General features: G+C 40.6%; 1 protein-coding gene across 1 annotated transcript; it reads left to right on the top strand.

Moving 5' to 3' along the window:
• The first annotated feature begins 8,939 nt into the window (after positions 1–8,939).
• LOC145624831 (uncharacterized) lies at positions 8,940–14,061 on the top strand. Its single transcript, XM_081677918.1, has 13 exons — positions 8,940–9,138; positions 9,186–9,421; positions 9,541–9,675; positions 9,739–10,202; positions 10,391–10,915; positions 11,045–11,324; positions 11,508–11,724; positions 11,910–12,051; positions 12,448–12,688; positions 12,779–13,018; positions 13,163–13,627; positions 13,751–13,818; positions 13,965–14,061. Exons 1-13 carry the CDS (start codon positions 8,940–8,942, stop codon positions 14,059–14,061), a joined length of 3,309 nt encoding a protein of 1,102 aa, XP_081534044.1.
• The last annotated feature ends 245 nt before the right edge of the window (positions 14,062–14,306 follow it).

The raw sequence follows: 14,306 nt of genomic DNA, 5'->3' as shown, positions 1-14,306 counted from the left end.
TGAGTGGTATCGTATGCTGAGCTATATCCCTGTCAATTCCTGGCATATCTTGGTATGACCAAGCAAATACATCAACAAATTCACTAAGCAAGTTAATTAGCTCTTTGCGTTCATCTTGACTTAGTGTTAATCCAATTTTTACTTCTTTAATAGTCTTATCATTGGAAATGTTAACTGTTTCTGTATCTTCAATAACTGCTGTTTTATTTTCGTGTTCTTCCATTGCTTTTATTATTTCTTTGTCATTTTTATCATTAGCAAAGCAATATTGATCAGGGCTAGGGGAATGACACGCATCGTAAGCAAAAGGTACTCATTTTATTGAATTCATTGGCTAATACATCAAGAGAGGCAAGGTCGGCTGCGACCTCACCAGAATCATTAGGACTAGAAATAGAGGACTCAACAAGAGACTCAGGGTTGAACTCTATAGCAGAAAGAGGGTCGGCCTCAGACTCTAAGGACTCGTCTACAGACTTAGACTCAGACTCGGACTCGGACCCAGACGACTCATACTCATCAAACATAGGACCCTTGCCAGCGGTTATTTCCAACTTCTCTCCACTCGGCGTAGTGATCCTCAATGTCTTGCGCCATCCCTTTGAAATGTTGTCAGCTTGGACGATTAACTCGGAGGGGTCAAAATCCTTGTTTGCTATGACAGCTTGAACAGGCTCGGAGTTATCATTGCGGACCGGCTTGGACTCATTTTTCTCCATTCCAAAAAGAAGGTTGATTCCTAGATCATCAGAGTTCAGGCTAGCTGGCTTCTCGGCTGTGGAGAGCTCTTCGTCTTCATCAACGAAGTCACAATCGAGGAACACCTCGAATCCCGGTTTACGGATCCCATCATGGACGAATGGCTCAAGGAATTCATAGCATGGGAAGTCTTCCCCTTCTTTGATGTAGTGGCCATTGAGGGTGAACGAATATGGATCCATGGCTATTTCCGTCTTCGTGATTCAAGCATTATTGCGAGCCTTCATCTTCAATGCAGCTCGTTTCAGATCTTCTTTTGTTGGCTTGAATCCCAAGCCAAAAGTATCCTTCTTGAGTGCACCAGGATGGCCCCAAGATTCAGCTATTTTCTTCTTGAGTCCAAGGGTCATTCCAGGGAAATGACCTTACTTCTTCAGAATGGCATTGATACTGGTGTTTGAATAGGGATCGAAGTCGAGATGGCACTTTTCCTCCTCTTCGATCACGAGAACATCATCTAGTGAAAACCCCCAAAGATCTTCATCTTCTTCGTCATGTTCAACATGGACGATAGGAGTATCAATAACTTGAATGTGCATAGGAGAAGCATCGATAGTAATCGGAACCCCTCCAACTATGGCTTTCACTTTCTGGTGAAGCGATGATTGAATCGCCTTTAGCTCATGAAGCCAAGGGCGTCCTAACAACAGATTGAAAGAGGCCTTAATGTCGACCACCTGAAATTTGGTGCGACGTTTAATGACCCCAGTAGTTATATTCAGTATGATATTACCCACGGCTTGACGGCGAGTATTATCATAAGCACGAATCCCTTGAGTGGAGGGAGTCAATTCTTCATTCTTTATGCCCAACTTCTTTGCAGTACGGAGTGGGCACACATTGATTGCAGAGCCATTATCAACCAGGCTCATAGGAACATTCATCTTCCTACACACCACAGTGAGGTGTAAGGCCTTATTATGTTGATCCCCATCCGGGGGCAAATCCTTATCAGAAAACGAAACCAGATTGCTAGTACTTGTCATCATCAACTCCTATCTTCACCAGAGCATTCATCACAGCCTTTCGATGCTCGTGGGAAGTAGCCAAAAGCTTCCATACATTCATCTCCACCTTGGTCTTTTGCAGTTGTTTGACCACATCGCTGTTCACAGGACCGATGGGATCAACTATCGAATGTGATTGTGGTGGAGGTGAAGGTGGATTAGGTTGTTGCAACCGTCCACTTCTGGTGAGAACCTTGACCTCAAAGTCCCCCCAAACGTCTTCACTGGTTCCAAGAGATGAACAGGCTATATCCTTGAGATAGACGTCTTCATCATCACTATCCCAAATTCCATTCACTTCTTCAGTACTTGAGATAAATACGACTTTCGGCAGAGGTTCATTCACAGGTTGAATGAGTATCGACGGATCAAAGGAGACTTCATCCCCCATGATAGCCAAAGCATCAGAAAGAGGACCTGTTTGAATGTTAGGCTTCTTGCCCCCTGGAGGGACAGGAAGTTGATTAGCATCGATCAGATCTTGGATTGCATCCTTCAGCCTCCAACACTTCTCAGTATTATGACCCTTGCCTTGATGAAACTTGCAATAAGCATTGGGGTCATAGCTAGCGGTCCTATTCTCTGGCTGAGGTTCTGGAAATGGTCCGATTGGCATAATCAGTCCTTGACCATGCAAATGGTCATAAGCAGCATCATAAGTCATTCCCAAAGGCGTGTAAACCCTCCTTTGCCTTTGGAATCTTTGAGGAGGAGCATTAAGGGCCAGCACATCATTGATATTGATATTGTTGGTAGCATTATTGGGCTTAGAATACGAAGAAGAAGGAGTGTCGTTCTTCTTGTTTTTCCAAGTGTTGTTGTTATTGTTGCTACCAACAGACTTCATCAGTTCATCTTCGAAATTGATTCCAATATCATATACAGCTTCAAAGGTACTCAGAGGCAGAAACTTCAAGTGTTGCTTGTACTTATGAGTCAGATTGGCAATGAACAAGTGAACCATTTCCTTCTCCTTGGGGGGATCCACCAGGAGCGCACCTGTTTCCCTCCACCTGCTTAAGTAAGTGGTGAAGCCTTCATTCTCTTTCTGTTTGAGAATGGAGAGTTCACGTTCAGAATTCTTGGCCTGGATGTTACACTTGTAACGATTCATAAAGCTCTCAGCAACATCCTCCCAGGTCGCGACATGCTTGGATTCCAAAGAATAGAACCACTGTTGACAGGCATGCTCTAAGGAAAGAGGGAACACCGTAGGGAAGAGTGTCACATCTACTCCCTTAAGATCCATAGTTGCAGAAAAAGCCTTCAAGTGGAAAAGCAGATTTTATGTAGGCTTGAATTTGGGAATGTCAGCAGTGGAAAACTTCTCAGGAAGCTTCTCTCTTATGGACGAAGAGGTGACAGGCTATTCCACATAAGTGAACTCTTCAGAAATCTTGCTCATCTGTTCCTTAATCTTGTCCATTGCGGCAGTAGTGACATTGTTTTGATTGTCTTATTCTACAGTGCTGACTCTAGTGGTGAGTGTTTGCATCATGTCAGACAATCTTTCAATTGTCCTGTTGAGGTTCTCAATGTCTTCCTTAGTGGCCATTGGTTGAAAGTAGATTGGAGATGAATCTTGTGGAGATGATTGAGGTGGTTTCCTTGTACGCCTCTTTGGTATAAGAGGTTGTTCAGGTATGGACTCGAATCGTAACAATCTACCCCTGCTTCTTGACCAAGTGTTGTGACACCGAAACAAACACACCTTTAATGACCAAACTTAACCTTGACCCATCCGGAAATTTTTAAACATATGGGAGGATACCATCCGACTTACTCCGAAAAAAAAACGACACAAAAAAAAAAAAAGTCTTCCCTAAAATACGGTCAAAAGGTGGTGCGCGACTTAAAAAAAAAAGTGTGAACATAATGTGTGAGTGATTAAGTGAGGTTATAGACGCGTGTTTTGACCGTATAGCTAGACACGACACAAAACTGGATACAACATTCGCACAAAAATCGAAAAAAGGACTGACAGGACACTTTCCTGGGCACCGTGTCACGGTACAGATTGTCGTGACACGGTGCAGTCTACCGTCAGACGGCAGACAGCCCCGTGTCACGGCACTGTTCACCGTGGCACGGCAGAAAATGTCGTGACACGGTGCGCAGTTCCAGGTCAGTTTTGTGATTTTTCCAGATTTTAACCGATTTTAGGTCCGTACTAATTACTATGTGAGAATAAAAAACCTCGGTCATGGGTTAAACAAAAGAGCAAACACATAAAGGTTAGCACCAAACAACCACATAGCATTTAGGCACGATGATGTAAAAAAAGTTCGCAACCTAAAGTCAAGATCTATGTTCAACTATTGGTCAAGCTTTGGGTGTCAAAAGGGTACCATGGTTAAGAGTTTGGACGCGTTAGCAAGGCAGCCTCCCTTGAGGGTGTATGCCAACGAGCGGCTCCGCGAGTTCGTGATGAAATCGAACTCGACTCCATGGTTTGGGTGGATTTAATAACTCGGATGAACCCTTATTGCCATGAGCGTTTTTGGGTTGATAGAGCTTAAATCCCCCGGGGCTAAGACGTATGTAGAACACATACGTTTTTTCAGAAAAATCGAAGGAAGTCGGCTGTGAGGAAAAAAAATAAGCCACCGGACTGATTTTAGGACTGCCGTGACACGGCAAAAATTCCCGTGCCACGGTACTGTGCACCGTCAGACGGTGCACTGTACCGTGACACGGCAGACTCTGTCGTGGCACGGCAGTCAGAAGATCTGATTGGTGCCCTATTTTCCTTCGCACGCAATCAAGTTATCCAATTTTTCCTACGGGACAGACCTGAATGCGACGTTAAAACGTCTATGCAGATGCAAAAATGCCAAATTAATCACAGGAATATTTTTTCAAGAATCTTTCAAGTCTCATCCACTCATCTTAATTAAATACCGATCACTCAAATCGATAAATAATTAAGAATCCTCCCCAGTGGAGTCGCCAAATTGTAGGCGTCGTTTGAAGTGCGCCTACGTTAAAAGCATGTTGTGAATATGCTTGGCACTCATAGGAAGTGGAAATTGACATATACGATTAGGGACAAGGAAAGTAGGGACCAGCCAACAAGTTTTTAAGGAACTTGTAAACCGTTCACGGATCATAAAAAGGCAACCACGATAAGGGACAACGATTGACCCGTGAAGGTTACACCCCATTCATAATCCATGAGATTACTAACTCCATATGGTTCGGAACCACGAAAGGAGGATCGGGGATGATGGTATGAAGTGAGTCATGGCGTCACATTCGCCCGTATTGGCCTCTACTCGATTCTTATATTGAAAAGCATTCCTGTGATCTCAAAGGCATACAAACAATAATTCAATTCGCTCCAAACTATTATTTAACTAAATTGGTTTAATATTAATGTACACATAATTCAAAAATATTGGTGATCACTTCAATTAATAATAAGATTAAAAGGGATCCTAAACCGGTTGTCCAAATTATCTTATTAGGCGTGATTGTCAATTACATATTCCCTTTAAACATGCAATATAGTGATCATAATAACAATATAATAGAACAATATTAATACTAGAACCAATTTAATCACAATTCCAACAACATAAAATCGTTAGAAAAAAATAAAAACAAAAGGAGCATGATCCTTACTTTGATTCTGTTTGTTTGCAACTACAAAATAATAAACGAGTTAGTAACTTCAAGGAAATAAATAAACAATCATTAAATTAAATTAAATAAAGTAAAGTTGATTTTGGGGCCAAACCCTCAAACAGTTCTACATTTCACGCCTTGGCTTAAGGACAGAACCTCGAGTAAAATATGGACTCCTTTGAGTGCTTGAAGAAGGAATTTTGAAGTGAAAAGGGTAGGCTAGTGTTTAGGCTAAAGCATAGAAGAGAGAAAATAAAATTAGAGAATTAATCGGTGCCCCGTACATCAGAAATGAGGGGGTATTTATAGGGAAAATGTGCTGAGGGAGCACACGGAACCCTAAAATGATAAAAACCCTAAAAAGTATTCCGTGACACGGTCAAACTGTACCGTGACACGGGAAATTCCATTGTCAGACGGTACACTTTCCCGTGACACGGTACATAATTGATGTGACGCGGGAAATTTTCAGAAAACGGGATAAAAAACGCGTTAAGGGTTTGCGCGGAAAAGACACAGAATGTCCCGTGTCACGGCAGACCTCCCGTGTCACGGGAAATCCCACCGTCAGACGGGAAGAATTCCCGTGACACGATGGCAGTCTGCCGTGGCGCGGGAATTTCCAGTCCATTTTCCGTCTAAATACATTTTTAACCCTCATTTCCTTCGGCTTTTTAAGTGCCGATTGATAATTTCGGGTCTTTTCTGACTTTTATTATTCGGGCTAAAATAAGAAAATAATTAAATAAAAATAAATAAAAGGTTTGGGCCAAAAATAAATAATAAAACAATAAAATAAAAAGGCTTGGGCTAAAAATTAATTAATAAGTTTGGGCTGAAATTAAAACGATGCTTTTACCAAACATCAAGACTAATCCATGGACTGTTCAAAAATATGAATTTAATAAAATACGATTTTTTAAGCACTCTCGGGATTAAATACTGAACCCGACCAATAGTGGCGGTGAAAGGTTGTTCATCATCGGGTTTGGTTTTGGGGAGACATTTTTAGGTGTCTACAATCGTATTAAAAACTCCGTTTTCATTCACCAATTCTCCTCATTCACAAGTTTTCATCTACAATCATTAATTCTTTAGCATTCTTTAATTCATTCATCTTCTTTCTCTTTTTCAAACTTTGTTTTCTCATACAAAATTCCGCATTCACAAGATCTAGAAACACCTAGCCATATTCGAAGTTGCCTTCGCCCTAGACGTGAAAGGTTTAATTTCTGAGGGTTTGGTCCCAAATCTCTATTTCAATTATTTAATTTAATTGTTTTATTTATTATTTTCCTTGAAGTTACTAACGTGTGTATTTTGTTATTAGAAAGAGGTACGAAGCATCAAAGTAAGTACTTTAATGGTTTTAATTGATGTTATGATGTAGACATCATGTTTATATTGTTATGATATTCCTAGTATCATGTCTAAGGTAATTTTAATATTAAATATGATTGTTGCGATGCTTCTTATGTTCTTCCTAATATTTATGATTGTTAGTATCATGTTAGGGCTAAAGATTTGATTTTTATTGCTTAGTGACATGCTAGGGTTTGTTATTAATAGGGATGGCAACGGGTCGGACTCGGAGCGGATTATGCTAAATTCGACTCCGACCCGACAGGAAGTCGGAGGTTAAATCCGACATCCGACTCCGACATCCGACTTCGACATCCGACTCCGACTCCGACTTCAATATCCGACCTCGTACTCCGACTCCGATCCGACCTGACTCCGAGTTTTTTTTCATTATTCAATATACCTTGAGATGTTGGGCTATTTGGGCCTTTACAACCCACACCCAATGCCACCATGACCCACACAAAAATCCACTATCTATTGGAGTCGGAGTCGGATAATCCGTTAAAGTCAAACATTTGTCGGAGTCGGATTTTTTTCTCGGATTTTTTATAGGATCCGACTCCGACCCTCCTCCGACTCGGAGTCGGATTATTTTAACAGAGTCGAACTCGGATTAATTTTTTCTCGGACTCGAAGCGAATATTTTAGTTCGGATCGGGGCGGAGTAGGGTCGGATCCGGACTAGATTGCCATCCCTAGTTATTAATCTTGTTAGTATCATGCCTAGGATCTTGCTATTATTATTATGCTTTAACATGATTATGAATATTATTATTGTGATTATGATTATTATTTTTATAATTATTATAATTATTATTCATGGTTATTATGATTATTATTATGTTGCTTGATTATATTTTTATTGCTTGATCACCTTTATTGCATGTTTAAAGGGAATTGGTACTTGTAATCACGCTTAATAAGATAATTAATAATCTTGTTTAGGGTTAATGTGATTATAATTTCAAGTGATCGCCAATAATAGTTTATTTGTGCATTTAATTCGACCAACATAGATAAACAGGTTTAGGGTTAATCCTATTGATTGCATGTTAATCAGAAAGCGCACATGAATATGATCAGAATAAAGTAGAGGCCTGTTATTAGGGCAGGTTCAATCTCTTTTAGGTTGGATTTGTACCATCATCCCTGAACCCTTATTTGGTTCATGACCTTATGGAGTTGACGATCTCTTGGATCGTTAAGGGGTGTAACCTTCACCTCGTGAACGGTTTACAAGTTCCTAAAAAAACTTGTTGGCGACTCTTTTGCTCTATCTTCTTCCCTTTTGGACGCCACCGTACTTTAGTGTATGATCACAGTGGGGTTCGATCTAGTGGGATTAAAGCTTGAAATTTATTCCCTACACAAGCCTGTCCGCAATGACGATTTTGATCTCATTCAAGCTGTGATATCTAGCAAAGATTTTGACCCTTCTAAGTTGATTGTCCCGGTTGATGGTGTTTTAAAGGGGTGGCTCAAGATAGTGAAGAACACTACGCCAAGTGGAGAGAATTTGGAAGTGACCGCTGGCGAAGGTCCTATGTTTGATGAATCTGAATCGTTTGGGTCCAAGTCCAAGTCTGAGTCTGTGGACGAGTCTTTAGGATCTGAGGCCGACCCCCTTTTGCCATAGAGTCGAATGTAGTTCCCCTTAATGTTGAGCCTCTTGTTGAGTCTCCCCTCTCTATCCCAAATAATCCCAGCGAGGTCGCAGCTAACCTTGCCATCCTTGATGTAATGACCAATGAATTCAATGAAATGAGTACCTTTGCTTACGATGCGTGTCATTTCCCTAACCCTGATCAATATTGCTTTTTGTTAGAATCCAACTCCTTTTGATGTATTAGATTCCCTTTAGATGCTTTCCTAGAGTTTAGTTTATGCTTTCTTAGCTTGAGGTCCCATTATTGTGTTACTGTCAGTTCAGTGTTCACTAGGGATTCTTCTTATATGTCATTTAAAGCTCTTTAGAGGGTGAATGATTAATGAAATCTTAAGCCTTCTACCAAGTGTTGCTTTGCTCTTATGCTTGTTTGTTGTTAGACCTTTATAGATATTGTGTCTTACTAAATAAAAAGATAAAAGACGGGAGGTTTGACTTTTGTTGACTTTCTCTCTTCTCTCTCTTCTCCATGGTTCTTCAATTTTGATCGGTTTCTTCATCAATCTTGATCTCCGATGGCTAAGAAGAAGAAGCAGAACACTCCTACACCTCAAGTAGCACAACAGAAGAATACTCATGAACCTTTTGATACAATTTTGCAGAATCTGAGGAACTCAGTCACTTCATTTATTCCTAGCCCGATTCAGGAGGTGGATGAGCTGGTTACTCCGGCGCCGGCATTGGTACATCCAGCATGTGGTGCTATTCCTAGAAGTGATGCTGAGACTATTGCTTTATTTGCTGAGGCACTTCTAGACCAGATTCTTTGATTTCCAATAGAACAGTACCTAGGGTTTTTGGGTTTACTGTTCCATTGGTTGGTGGAGGATCTGGGCATCGATCTGAGCCAAAATTTCTCGGTCATCATTCTACACCTCCCTCGGAGAAGAATGTATCCAAAGATGGTGAGGATCGATTTGTTCCCTTCTCTGGTAAGCTGACTGCTAAAGGAGCTCCCCTGTTCTATGTTGCTCCGAAAGTTCAAGTTGGGAAGCAGGTTGCTCAACGGCAGGAATCTGAGCTTAATGCAGGTAACAAAAGTGGTCTAATGCTTTAGTTTTCTATGTGGTTGGCTATTATCCTACTATTGCTGATGTTCATCGATTTATTGCCCAGCAATGGAGTGCTATGCAGACACCAGATATTTATTGGCATGACGATGGATACTTTATCATTAATCTTTGCTCTAGTGATGATAAAGATACTATACTTTGTTCTGGTCCTCATATGTTTCTTGGAAAACCAGCAATAGTTAAGCCATGGTGCCCTACATTTGATTTTAGTGCTGAAATTTTGAGAACTGTCCCTCTCTAGGTCAAGTTTCCTAATCTTCCACTTAATTGCTGGGGATCTGATACTCTTAGCCGTATTGGCAGTTTGCTTGGTGTGCCAATTTGTGCTGATGAATGCACTACTAGACAGCTTAGAGTGTCTTTTGCTAGGTTCCTAGTTGAAATTGATGTTACAAAGCCTATGCCTAATTCTGTCCTGGTTGAAAGCCCTTCAAAGGAAGTGTTGGAGCTTAAGGTAGTGTATGAGTGGGCTCCACCATTTTGTTCTAAGTGCAACAAGGTTGGCCATGATTGCTCTACTAAACCTGCTCCTGCTAAGCCTAAGCAGGTTCATAAACAGCCAGCTCCTGCAATACTCAAGCAGAAACAGGCCTGGGTCCCTAAGCCTAGTCAAGCTCCTGCTACTGTTGTTGGTATTGATGCTTCTGTCCATGGAAAATCTATTATCACTCCACAGGTTCATACTTCTCAAAACTCAGATGAGGGGTGGAGAATAGTTGGGAGGAAGACAAAGAGTCAGCAAACTAGAGTTAATCAACCTGCTTCTACCTCTAATGCTTTTGTTGCTTTATTTGCAAATGAAATGGATGGTGCAGGTGGTTTCACTATTAATCCAAGCGGGGGTGAGGTTAATCCCCCTCTGGTGCCATGATTTACTCTATCTGGAATGTCAGGGGCCTGAATGACCCTGGCAAAGTTGCCTCTATAAAGAGGTTGCTTCATTCTCATTCAGTTGATGTTATTGGCCTGCTTGAAACAAAAGTTAAATCAAAAAATGTTTTCAATTACCAAAAGAAGTTTGGCTCTTCTTGGCTTTGGGTGTGCAATTATGATCATTCTCCTAAAGGGAGGATTTGGCTTAGATGGAATGCAGATAGAGTAACTGTCAATGTCTTAAAGGTTCATGAGCAATTTATTCATTGTAGTGTCCTTAGTAAGGATCTTTCTATTCAAATTCAGCTCACTGTCATCTATGGGCTTCATTCTATTCATGATAGGCTTCCTATGTGGGAAAGGATTAGGAACAAAACTATTCAGCATTCTCCTTGGCTCTGTGCTGGTGACTTTAACTCTGTTCTTAGCACTTCAGACAGGCTTCATGGTACTGATGTTACTGATTATAAGACTAGAGATTTCCAGAGTTTGGTTGATGATTTGGACCTCACTGAGATCAAGAGCAAAGGAGCCTTCTACTCTTGGTAAAATAAGGCTCATACTAGTCCTATAACTCTTTCTAGGATTGATAGAGTCTTTAGTAACCAGGCTTGGTTGGACTCTCATGGTCATGTTGAAACCGTCTATCTCCCCCCTTCTTTATCTGATCATAGTCCAGTTCTTTTGGATATTTGTCCCGCTCTTGCTGAGAAAGGTAGACCGTTCAGATTTCTAAATTGTATTGCTGATCATCCTGATTTCCTTGATATTGTTTCTCAGGCCTGGTGTTCTGGTAGTTCTGTCTGGCTGAAGCTTAATTCTGTGAAGTCTAGTATCAAGTCTCTTAATAGCAAGCATTTTGGCAATATTGCTGTGAAGATTGATCAAGCTAATGCTGAGCTTGGTGAAATTCAAAACCTAATGGCTCAGAATCCTGATGATTTGGATTTATATGCAAAAGAATCTGATGCTATTAAGGTTGTCAAGCACTAGAGTGATATTCAAGAAAGTATCTTCAAACAAAAGTCTAGGATCAACTGGATTAAGCTTGGAGATGGCAATTCTCATTATTTTTTCTCAGTGACGAAGACTAGACAAGCAAGGAACAAAATTGACTCTATCTTTGACTCTAACCAGGTTTTGCATAAGGATTCGGATTCTATTTCTCATGAGATTATCTCTTTCTATAAGTCTCTTTTAGGGACTAAGGCTCCTTGGCTCCCTGCTGTTGATCTTGTTACTATGAGGAGAGGTAAACAGCTTAGCTCTGTTGCTCAGAGCTATCTTATTCAGCCTGTCTCTCATGCTGAAATTGATGCTGCTCTTAAAGGAATTGATAACACTAAAGCTCCTGGTATTGATGGCTTTAACTCTTTTTTCTTTAAGAGAGAGCTTGGCATATTGTGAAAGATGATATTTATGCAAGTGTTATTGATTTCTTTACTAAAGGGACCTTGCCTAAGCAATGGAATTGCACAACTATCACTCTTGTTCCTAAAATCCCTAATGCTTCTCATGTTAAGGATTTTAGACCTATAGCTTGTTGCACTGTTGTCTATAAGCTTATTTCTAAGATCATAACTGCTAGACTTGCTACTATCATTGGTGAGGTCATTGATGATGCTCAAGCAGGTTTTATTCCAGGCAAGCACATTGGAGATAATATCCTTCTTGCAACTGAGTTGATCAAAGGCTATGATCACAAATTTATTTCACCTAGGTGCATGGTTAAGGTGGACTTGAAGAAAGCCTATGACTCTGTTGAGTGGGGGTTCTTGATTACTATTATGCAGGAGCTTGGTTTTCCTCAAAGGTTTATTAATTGGATCTGGACATGTCTTACTTCTGTTTCTTATTCTGTTCTTATCAATGGTTTCCCTACCCCTCCCTTTGAAGCTAGGAAAGGTTGAAGACAAGGTGATCCTATGTCTCCTTTTCTTTTTGCTATTGGTATGGAATACCTGTCCAGATGCCTTGATGAGGTTAGGTTAACTCCTGATTTTAACTTTCATCCTAGATGTGAAAAGTTAAACCTAACTCATATGATGTTTGCTGATGATCTGTTGATGTTCTCTAGAGCTGATAGTGTTTTTGTCAAGCTTCTCTTCCAAGCTTTCTCAAAATTTTCTGGAGCTTCAGGTCTTTCTGCTAACCTTGATAAAAGTGAAGTCTACTTTGGGGGAGTTTCTATTGATGTTCAGACAGAACTTAAAGAGCTTCTTGGTGTTTCTCAAGGTTCTATTCCTTTTAGATATCTTGAGGTCCCTCTCTCTTCTAAGAAGCTTACAATTGCTCAGTGTAGGCCTTTGGTGGAGAAAGTGACTGCTAGAATTCAAGGGTGGATGGCTAAACACTTGTCTTATGCTGGGAGGCTCCAGTTGGTTAAGAGTGTGTTGTTTGGTATTTAGACATATTGGGCTCAAATCTTTATCTTACCAAAGAAAATTCTGAAAGAGATTGAGGCTAGATTCAGATGCTTTCGTTGGACTGGCTCCTCTGCTCCTGCTAGGAAATCTTTGGTTTCTTGGAACTATGTTTGTCTTCCTAAAGTCTGTGGTGGCTGGAACCTGCTTTCTCTCCCTGAGTGGAATAAAGCAGTTGTCACTAAGTTACTTTGGGATATTGCTCACAAGGCTGACAATCTCTGGGTAAAGTGGGTCCATATTTATTATTTCAAGCATAAAGATTGTTGGACTACCCCTATCCCTACTAAATGCTCTTGGTTTTTGAAGAAAATTTTAAGTTGTAGAGATATTGTGAATGATCAAGGGGGATGGGATGGTTTAATACAGGGCAATAAGATGAAAATCAGGAAGCTTTATGCTGCTATTAGGCCTCAAGTCCCTAAGATTCCTTGGAAGAGGGTCATTTTTCATAACTTGGCAACTCCTAAAAGTGTGTTTATCTTGTGGTTAGCTCTGTGGGATAGGCTTGTCACTAAGGATAGGCTGCTGCAATGGCACATTTCCTGTGATCCAAGGTGTTTTCTTTGTTTGAATAGTAATGAAAGTGTGAAACACTTATTCTTTGATTGTGAGTACTCTAGACAGGTTTGGAACAAAGTTCTAAGCATTTTACATGTCACCAAACCTGTCCAGCAGTTTGTTGATGAGATTGAATGGTTGAAGAAAATCTGCAGAAGTTCCAGAATGAAAAACAAAGTAATCCAAGTTGATTTCACTGAAACAGTCTATGGCATTTGGATACAGAGAAATGCAGTTTTGTTTACTGGTTTTTGTAAGCCTGCTGATGTTCTAGTCAGGGAAATCATTTTTCATATAGCTTGCAGAATCCCAGCTAGAAACAAGTACTTGATTATGTAGCTTCCTGCTTTGATGCTGTGATAGGGAGCTGCAAATCTGGTTGCTTTGTTCTGACAGGAATTTGCTGCTCTCCTGATTCCGGCTTTGGCAGAGTTAGTTGTTGTTGGGTGCAGCATGTCTGACAGGTAGCTGCTACTGCTATTTCTGGTTGTTCTGGTCTGAAGTTTGCTGCAGATTAGGTGTTGTGTCTGCTAATTTGGTTGGCAGCTGGTGTTTTGTTGTTTTCCTTTTTTCTAGTTGTTGTTCTAGCCTGTTTTGGTTGCTGTTTTAGGTTGTTTTTGTTGTTTTCAACAGTTGTTCTGGCTTTTTACTATGTTATTTCTGTCTTAGGTGTTTTGTCTGGTCCTGGCTCTCAGAACCCTTCCTAGAAGGTGGCTGTGAGCCTGAGTCCAGTAGGGGTCCTTGGTTCTCTCAAGCACCCTTCCTAGAAGGTGGTTTGGGTAGATTCTTGGACTGTTGGTGTTGGTTTGGCCTTTTTGGTCTGTGGTGTTTGGTGTTGTTACAACTTAGCTTTTTGTAAGTTTGTAACTTTCTCTTTCTTGGTAATAAAATTCCATATTTCCCAAAAAAAAAAAGATATTGTGTCTTACTTGCTTAATAGCTCCCCTCCAAA

Source organism: Chenopodium album, chromosome 3, assembly GCF_948465745.1.
Source record: "Chenopodium album chromosome 3, dcCheAlbu1.1, whole genome shotgun sequence".
NCBI classification, from domain to species: domain Eukaryota; kingdom Viridiplantae; phylum Streptophyta; class Magnoliopsida; order Caryophyllales; family Amaranthaceae; genus Chenopodium; species Chenopodium album.
The sequence above is the reverse complement of the archived record's forward strand: the minus strand, read 5'-3'. Positions and strand labels throughout refer to the sequence as shown.

Coding starts and splice junctions, on each gene's coding strand:
- LOC145624831 (XM_081677918.1), top strand. CDS start 8,940: ATGGCTAAGAAGAAGAAGCAGAACACTCCTACACCTCAAGTAGCACAA. Junction 10,203..10,390: donor TCTCAAAACTCAGATGAGGG/GTGGAGAATAGT, acceptor CTGGAATGTCAG/GGGCCTGAATGACCCTGGCA. Junction 13,019..13,162: donor ACAAGGCTGACAATCTCTGG/GTAAAGTGGGTC, acceptor GGTTTAATACAG/GGCAATAAGATGAAAATCAG.